Here is an 8,638-nt window from a genome sequence, read left to right as displayed (position 1 = left end):
CTATCGAACATCGTCTCTCTGGGATCGTCAATCTCGTTTGACGTTTCAAATGTAAACAAACACAATTGTTGCTCAGCGCAATACGTAGAATGGTCGCGGTTCTGCCCAAATGTTAAAGTTTTGTTTTTCTGTACTGCTTATCTTGCGTCTTGTTGCCAGAAGAGCCTCGATAAAAATCCTCTGTTAAATCGAAACGCAGTCGAAGTGTGTATTCCTAGAAACGTTAAGCTAGAAGTACGGATGCAGGGGAGCATTCGCGGTACCGATCTAATTGTCAACGCCTTCTACGATTCTTTGTTGTGTTGTTGCGAGCCGTGACGACTTTCTTTCTGTTGCCGTCTTCTGATAGCATGAGAATGTTTGTGGAGCCCGTAGAACATGTAGGGTAGAATTAGTCATCAGTGTTTCGACATAGGCTGGAAAGTTTGCGGTTATATACAGCATCCAACGATTACCAAAACGTGTATCGAACTGTAACAACACTTTATTAGTTTAACATGCCGAGAGAAAAGCGTTTAATAGACATCGATAGCAGTGATGATGACAATATCGAGGCGGCCAGTGTTCGCAATCGGCGTCGTTCGCAGAATGTAAGAAAAGCCAAATGTGAAAAATTATGCGATGTGATGATAATAACCACTCGTGTTCTTTGTTGCAGGAACCAACAGACTACAATATTCCCGTCACGTCTGAAGCAGATGCCGATCCTGCGTTTAACTTAAATAGGAGGTCCAAGGAAACGTCCCAGTATGAGGTATGGAATATCGTGTCAGAACTGCTGTTGACTGACATAGTTGCATTGACAAATAATTGCATTGTATATACATCGTGCGATATCTGCACTGCAATTAGCCACCGCACACTACTCAGAACGTGTGTGAGTTATCAATATTAGTTAGAATTAAAGACTCTGGATGCACTGAACTGTTACACAGTCGTCTCTCTATGCAACGGGAACCGGATCACTGAGAAAAAGGAGTGGTATTTATTGGGAAACGTTAGCGATAAACATTTCCTTTGCTTGCACGCATCCAGGCGATAGACACTGACGTACAACAGTAGTGAGATAACGAGACTAGTGGAAATGTTGCAATTTAGAACGCAGATCACTGAGCTCGTATCACGGTGGGAGATGTGTTAAGGTGGCACAATGAAGCAGCAAACTTGCGACGAATCGACTGAGGTTGCTTTGGGTTAACGGCAGCTAGGAAGCAATTTAATCTCAGGTTTTCAAATTCTGTTCTTTCTAGAGCCTGGACTACGATGTGTGTGAGAATGTTCTGTGGCGTCGGGAACAGACGAAGATCAAGCCTAAGTTCACAGTACGGAAGGATTTCTCCCGTTGGGTAATATCGCTGCAGATCGGTGTCTGCACTGCGCTCGTTGCGTGCTGCATCAACATCGTGATCGAGGAGGTATCGCGGCTTAAGTACGGTTTCCTGAAGCACCAAGTGGATGAAAATGTGCTACGAGGTGATCTGAGCATTCCCTATCTGTACTGGTCGCTGCTAAATCTCATACCGGTCATCATCGGAGCCACGTTGGTCGCTTACGTTGAGCCAGTTGCTGCTGGCAGTGGCATACCGCAAGTGAAATGCTACTTGAACGGCGTGAAAGTACCACGAATCGTGCGCATCAAGACGTTAGCTGTGAAGGCGGTTGGTGTGGCCACATCCGTGATCGGTGGACTGGCCGGTGGAAAGGAAGGACCGATGATTCACAGCGGTGCGGTCATAGCGGCCGGAATTTCACAGGGTAAAAGTACTACCTTTCGGCGCGATTTGAAGATTCTGCAGCACTTCCGTGATGATCACGAAAAGCGTGACTTTGTGGTCGGAGGTGCCGCAGCTGGTGTAGCGGCTGCTTTCGGCGCACCGATTGGTGGGATCCTGTTCTCACTCGAGGAGGCGGCCAGCTTCTGGAACCAGAGTCTTATCTGGCGTACGTTTTTCGCATCGATCATCAGCTCGTTCACGTTAAACCTTATCCTGTCGGCATATCACGGAGTGAGCAGCTTCCATTACCGGGGCTTGTTTAATTTGGGCGAATTTGCACCGCTCCCGTTCGAGTACTTCGAGCTGCCAATCTTCATGCTGATGGGCGTAATGGGAGGTTGCTCGGGAGCACTGTGGAATGCAGTAAATAGCCGAATAAATATGTTTCGGGCGCACGCTCTACAGCAACGTTGGGCAAAGGTGTTGGAAGCTGCCTTTGTTGCCGTTCTGGGTGCAACGTTTGCCTGTATAATGATTTACACGATCAATGACTGTCGTCCGCTGGGAAATGATCCGACCGAGCATCCGGTGCAGCTGTTCTGTCAGGATAATGAGTATAATGCGGCTGCTGCACTGTGGTTCCAAACGCCCGAGGCAACGGTGAAGGCACTATTCCACGATCCACCCGGATCACACAAGATCCTTACGCTGGCAGCGTTTGTGCTCATCTATTATCCACTGTCGTGTGTAACGTACGGACTAAGCGTTTCTCTGGGCATTTTCATTCCAACTTTGCTAATTGGCGCCGCCTGGGGACGTTTGATGGCGTCCTTTACAGTGCTCGCATTTCCTGCATCGAGTGTAAGTATGAGCTGGTTTTTGTTGGGATAGAAGTGGTGTGATTTAGAGTGAATCCTTATGCTTTTAATCATTTGCAGGCGTTTGTTTCTCCTGGAAAATATGCTCTGATTGGGGCAGCCGCCCAGCTTGGAGGCGTAGTTCGCATGACGTTGAGTTTGAGCGTTATTTTGCTGGAAACGACGGGAAATATTGGATTTATTTTACCCATCATGCTAACGCTGATGACGGCCAAATGGAGCGGAGATTATTTCAATGAGGGCATCTACGATATCCAGATTCGCACATCCCGCGTGCCTATGCTACCGTGGCACGTCGAGCCGGAGTATCAGAATCTTTCGGCCCGTCACGTCATGGCTCGACCGGTGGTGTGCGTACGGATGGAGGAGAAGGTTCAATACCTGATGGACATACTAAAAAACACTTCCCACAATGGTTTTCCCGTGATTGAAGACGGTGATGATGTAAGTTTTATTTGTAATAATACCGGTTTTGAGGCATCTCATTGAATATTGGTGTAAATTGCAGGGTTCACGCGTCAACGGACGACTTATAGGATTGATTCTGCGTTCCCAGCTGGTGGTGATATTGAAGCACAGCTATTACCAGGAAGCGAGCAGCTTCTGGGAATCAACCGTCAGCATTGAAACGTTCCGCGATGCATACCCGCGTTATCCAGCCGTGGAGGTAAAAGTCTTCTTCAGACAAGGTCACTCCGAGTTTGTGTAGATGTGTTTCATTTCTTGCAATCAATCTCGTCTACAGGATCTGCACGTCAATGAGCATAAGAGGAGCGGAAAGTTCTCGGTAAACATGGAAATGTTCATGAACCCTTCGCCGTACAGCGTGGAGGAGGGTACATCAGTGCCACGCATCTTCCAGCTATTCCGGGCCCTTGGTCTGCGCCATCTTGTCGTGGTGTCATCGGAAAACCGCGTGCGTGGCATTATTACGCGCAAGGATTTTTTGAAGCATCACTAACTTCTCTCTACATATGTTTTTATATGCCAAAAGTGAATGCGATGTTGTGTTTTGTTTTACTGAGTAAGTGCCCATGAAGAGGGTGTAGTTTTACTTTAAGGACTAATAGTAGCGTAGGATTAGTTGCAGGCGTATACATTCGGTTGAAGAAGCGTTTCTCAATACTGCGTATGAAGCTGAATATTTGATAGGTATGTGTGCCTTCATCTTGAATGAACTGGAACTGTATAGAGAGAATGCTGTGAGCAGCTTTTTTGAAAGGCGTTTAGATTGTTGTCGTTTACATGATATTCCCTGATTCTTCAAGATTGATAAAGAATAATTTTACCAGCAATCACCCGACTGTGTAATGTTCATCCTACTGTTGAAAGTACTCATGCGTTGGTAGCAGACGGGTACGTAGACGAACCCAGAGCTGTTCGGTAATAAGCATCGTTATTGTGAGAAAGTAACCCCAACCCAGCGTTATCAGAGCAGGCCAAACGTCCACAATCGACACGGGTATGAAGCTACTGCCACCAACACAACGCGGCTTCTTCGTGTAGAGCAGTGTATTTTCGCGGCCCTGTATTCCGAATTCGCGCAGCTTAAAAAGATTGATACGCACCGGTTCACGGAACGAACTGTTTTTCTGCACCGCATAGTAAGGTTCGATAACTTTCAAATATTCCACCTCTTGCAGGCCACATTTTTCCTCTTCCTGGAACGTTTCACTGATCAACTTATAGCAGACACCCCTTTCGACGTGAAATGCATAGTGGCCTTGTCGAATAAGCTCAACACCTTGCGCCAGTGGTAGAAAGTTTTCCGTGCCATCTTTGTTCCTCATCTTGCGTTCGTATAGAGCCTTCCGGGTGGGTTCTGTTTCGTGCTGTGTAGGAAGCAGCAATCAGATCAACATCATTACAACGCATCAAGATAGCAAGATCCTCCAGAAACACATACCCGAAAGTAGTATTGATTGTAGACTGTATCCTCCGCACCGGTCTTCAACCTCGACGCTAGCAGGTCCTCAAGCGTTTGTATCTTCGTAGAGGGTGACTGAATGAGTGCGACAATGTTGGCCGAGTAGCTGGCGTACAGGAACATCAACACCACCAAACAGAGGAGTATAAGGCATCGTGAAGGTGCCGTTTTTGGCTCTATGAACGATCCCTGCTGGCAAGTTGTACCGAACACGTTCAACAGCGTATCGGAGAACCCGGTAACGGTGGTCGTATTGTTACGCTCCGTACCAGTGCTGCTTACATTATATCGTTGCTCGGTTCGCAACACCACCAACAACAAAAGTCCAGACAACAGGATGAAACTAACCGTGCAGCACCAGACGTACTGATCGAACGGAAGCACAAACACGTTATCGGTAAAGGACAGTTTGGGGGCTCGAAAGACAAAGCTAGCCCGTGTTGAAGCGGTCATCGAAAGGAAATCAACGGCTTTAATGCGATCCTGCACGAAAAACATTGACGTACCACCGAGATCGGCAAGGTCGCTTTGCAGCTCGCCGATCATACCATTGTAGCGATCTGTTTCCTTATCTCGATATCCCCACGTATCCACGATACTGAACCTGACCGTCGCGTTCAGCGCGTGTGCAACCGATTTCGTGAGCAGGTAATTCACACGTGAGATCGTATCAATATGTTTATCGCTGGAAAAAAAGTAAACGATCAGTAAGTGCGCACCTCCATTCTAGTGCTACTTACTGAAGATCATCCAGATGGTTCAGAGTTTCGTTGTGAAGAATGACCAGAGAAGCACGCAGTTGAAATTGGTGGAAGTTTCGCCTTCTAACCGATGTAACCGGAGCACGCACTGTAGAAGATTCCAAACGAACACCTCTGTTTGGCTCCCAGACGCCAAATGTTTCGTAAATCGGAGTTAAAGAGCTTGCAGTAGACAGACGATACTGCTGTCGCACCAGATGGTGTCCGGTTGTGATGTTGGTGCAGAAATAGTACAACTCATTGCTGATCAGCAGCGGAAGTCGATCGAGCAGTGGATTTTCAGTACAATTGTCCCAACCTTTGATAGTTTCTCCTTCGTACACACTCTTTAGCGCGATCCAACGGACACGGTAGTAAAGCAATTGATGGGCATTGGTGAGAAGATTGTCTGTTCCGGCACAGGATAGATCGACCACGATTACGATTAGATGTTGATTATGTTCGTGCCAGGGAAGCTGACTAGTGTCAACCGGTCCGAATCGAACGGACATAGTGCTACGGTGGCTGCTCGTATCTTCGCGAATAGTTTGCCACAGCTCATATCGAACCGGGGGCGACCAACAGGTCAACACGAGCAGCTGTCGGGAACGGTCCAGATGTACTAGAAGATCTCGTACTGCCGCGACACGCCGATCAAGCTCAGCAGGCGAACCATTTCCACCGTGTGCTACGGCCAGGAAAATTACCAACAATGAAAGCGATTGAAGAATCCGGCCCATGACTGTTAGGACCCTCGAAGGAGCACTATGCACTATTGGAGTAACCCGCCACGTTGTGAACTGGTTTTGTTGGGACTTTATCAATATTTCTCTATTTATGTCTTGGGCAGGAAGACATGTGATATGTAATTTGGTTGATTGCTTGGTAGGACATCTCAAACATTAAAGAGGATAGAGTGCCCGGTTCGCCGATTGGCGTGAGAATGGGTCCACATGATGAGGTTTGTTTGATTAAGCATGTTTACAGGTTTGTATATTTGATAATAAGCATCTACCAAATCGAGAACGATCTCTTATTTATGGCAGAACGTTCCGGCCCACAAAGTGGCGTAGCAATAGTACACGCGCCTATCCAACAAGTTCCCGAAACTTGCTTGGACTTTGCTTGGAGCTCGTCAAGTACGGTGGACCGTTTGAAACTCTGTTCTACGTTGTGCATGAACTATCATCCATCATCCGTAACCGATGACCTAAAGAGACAGCAGCAAGAGAGAGAGAAAAACCTTCATTAGAGGTTTTCCCACTGACTTGACTCATTGCGCAAACATGCAATCATGTGGCGAGGTTTCAGTGCTAATCATACAGTAGCATGACAACCTTATCTTGCAACTCTAGGCACACACCCAAAGTCGGGAATATTGCTGCTCCTATATTTCGGAACTCTTCCTTGGTCTTTGGCAAACGATATCCTCAAGGTGTAATACTTTTTTTTTGTCCAAAACAACAACTTTCCCCTTTTTGTTTGGAGGTTGTTTAAGTTCTGAGAGTAGCAAGATTCTACACTAATTGAAGCCTTTCCCAACGAGTACGCTGGTTACTGTCCGGCCTACGCAATGCTTTTTTGCATCACACATGGCGCATGGTGGGGTTTGATTGTTCTCGGCAATCTGTCTATATGCCCGATAATTACCCGTGAGCATTTCCATTTGCTCCCGCGCGGAACGACCTTTCGGGCTTTGGAACGTTGCCAGCACTACTGATGCACCTTCGTCGAGGCTTCTCCCATCACAGCGATGCGTTCTAATCACAATAAATCTTACCTCCAACGGTTCGGGACTGTTTAGTTGTGAACAAGTAGCGACTGTGAGTGTATCTTCCGGAGGAGTTGTTGCGAACACACGTTTATCGCGCGCAAGCAAACCATCCTACCGAACCATGCTGTGGTCGGCGACAGTGAGAATGTTGGCGATTGGCGTTGCATTTTGTGGACTGTACCTGGTCGCGGGTCAAGCCACGATCGTTGGACGACTTACGGACGATGTGGAGTTTATCGATCCGACGGTTGGGCTTGGACCAGGAGGGACTGCCAGTGGCATTCCGCTTGGACCGCGAGGATTCCGTGGATTTGAAATACTGCCCAGAGTAAGTTTGGATATGTGATCCTCTCTATACATTCGTAAAATAGTGTCCAGTGACGATAAATTCATTACCTCCGGAGTAGCATCTGTAGCAAGTGGATCACATTTCAGTTACTTTGCTTAGAAAAGAATTAAACTGAATTCTCCGGAAGAAAGCGAAGTTTTTAATCACTATTTGTCGAGTCTCAATCATGTTCCGAGCCAAAAGACTAAAGAAATTCGAATTTTTTTAACCACCAAACTTGTTGCTAGTATACATTCTATCCTACTAGCAATTACGTTAGCTGGTTAAAACCTCCAAAAAGAAACGCCTACTTCGTGTAACTTAAACTCCACACATCTCCGTCATCTGAGCAGCAAATTTAGGGTGGCGTGTTTTTCTTCACTCTCGGTTAAAGTAATTACTTCATTCCGGTGCTTAAAACAGCCTACAAACAAGCCATATCATCGTGTGTAAATCAACGCCCAGATTGATTATGCCTAGTGCGTAGCTACGCACATGTTGCGTGAGAACTTTCGTATGAAGATGACGGCCACCGAATGCAAATATGGCCGTTCGCCCTTTACTGCATAGTGCGATTCACGTTCTACTGTTTATTCTTGATGCAAGGGCCCGCGCCGAAACATTCTCCATTTGCCAGTTTCCCCTTTTCCCATTGTTTCCGTTTGTTTCGTTTCCCCACGCTTAGCCGGAACCCTCGTGGAAGGCGGGCGTAACACTGGTTGCGGACAATCCGGAGCAGCAGATCATGGGAACGATTTCCTTCCGCCAGTGGGCTCCGGGTTACGTCCAAACGGCCATCAATGCCACCGGACTGCCGGTGGGGAAGCACGCGGTCCACGTGCACGCGTTCGGTGATATGCGCGAGGGATGCAAATCGACAGGGCCACACTTTCGCAGCAGTATTGTAAGTTGCTCAAGGAAATGTGTGGAAGTGCAAATTGATTGAATGAAATGACCTTTCGCAGATTGGTAACATCGAAGTAAAGGAGGACGGTAACGCGATGATCGACTTTCACAGCCCGTATATTAATCTGTTCGGGTTTGCTGGTATCGTTGGCCGCTCGATCGTGATACACGAGAAACCGTCCGAGGTCTACCGGTTTCCGGACCTATCAATCAACAACCCGATCTCATTCCAGGGTGAGGAGGATACGGTCGGGGCACGGATTGCTTGCGGTCTCATAACGATTCTTGATAATGTCGCACCTTAGAGAAGCTTAAAATAACACAAAGTATTGTTAATAAAAGTTGTTACTTAAATGTATTATCATAGTGA

General features: G+C 47.1%; 3 protein-coding genes across 4 annotated transcripts; 2 read left to right on the top strand and 1 right to left on the bottom strand.

Annotated features, from left to right (window-relative positions):
* The first annotated feature begins 58 nt into the window (after nucleotides 1–58).
* On the top strand, nucleotides 59–3,881 carry LOC128302135 (H(+)/Cl(-) exchange transporter 7). 2 transcript variants are annotated; one of them, XM_053038875.1, is made up of 6 exons: nucleotides 59–590; nucleotides 659–754; nucleotides 1,251–2,576; nucleotides 2,654–3,037; nucleotides 3,102–3,260; nucleotides 3,339–3,881. In XM_053038875.1, exons 1-6 carry the CDS (start codon nucleotides 498–500, stop codon nucleotides 3,552–3,554), a joined length of 2,274 nt encoding a protein of 757 aa, XP_052894835.1. In that variant the 5' UTR covers nucleotides 59–497; the 3' UTR covers nucleotides 3,555–3,881. The 2 variants fall into 2 exon arrangements, with proteins under 2 accessions (XP_052894835.1, XP_052894837.1); XM_053038877.1 differs by lacking the exons at nucleotides 59–590; nucleotides 659–754 and adding an exon at nucleotides 1,043–1,183.
* A 31-nt stretch (nucleotides 3,882–3,912) lies between these two features.
* LOC128303119 (uncharacterized) lies at nucleotides 3,913–6,000 on the bottom strand. The gene is made up of 3 exons (XM_053039977.1): nucleotides 5,261–6,000; nucleotides 4,500–5,205; nucleotides 3,913–4,425 (listed from the first exon to the last, which is right to left on the bottom strand). Exons 1-3 carry the CDS (start codon nucleotides 5,998–6,000, stop codon nucleotides 3,913–3,915), a joined length of 1,959 nt encoding a protein of 652 aa, XP_052895937.1.
* Nucleotides 6,001–7,155: 1,155 nt separating this feature from the next.
* Nucleotides 7,156–8,585, top strand: LOC128304537 (superoxide dismutase [Cu-Zn]). The gene is made up of 3 exons (XM_053041731.1): nucleotides 7,156–7,362; nucleotides 8,048–8,266; nucleotides 8,328–8,585. Exons 1-3 carry the CDS (start codon nucleotides 7,156–7,158, stop codon nucleotides 8,571–8,573), a joined length of 672 nt encoding a protein of 223 aa, XP_052897691.1. The 3' UTR covers nucleotides 8,574–8,585.
* The last annotated feature ends 53 nt before the right edge of the window (nucleotides 8,586–8,638 follow it).

Source organism: Anopheles moucheti, chromosome 3, assembly GCF_943734755.1.
Source record: "Anopheles moucheti chromosome 3, idAnoMoucSN_F20_07, whole genome shotgun sequence".
NCBI classification, from domain to species: Eukaryota; Metazoa; Arthropoda; class Insecta; order Diptera; family Culicidae; genus Anopheles; species Anopheles moucheti.
The sequence above is the reverse complement of the archived record's forward strand: the minus strand, read 5'-3'. Positions and strand labels throughout refer to the sequence as shown.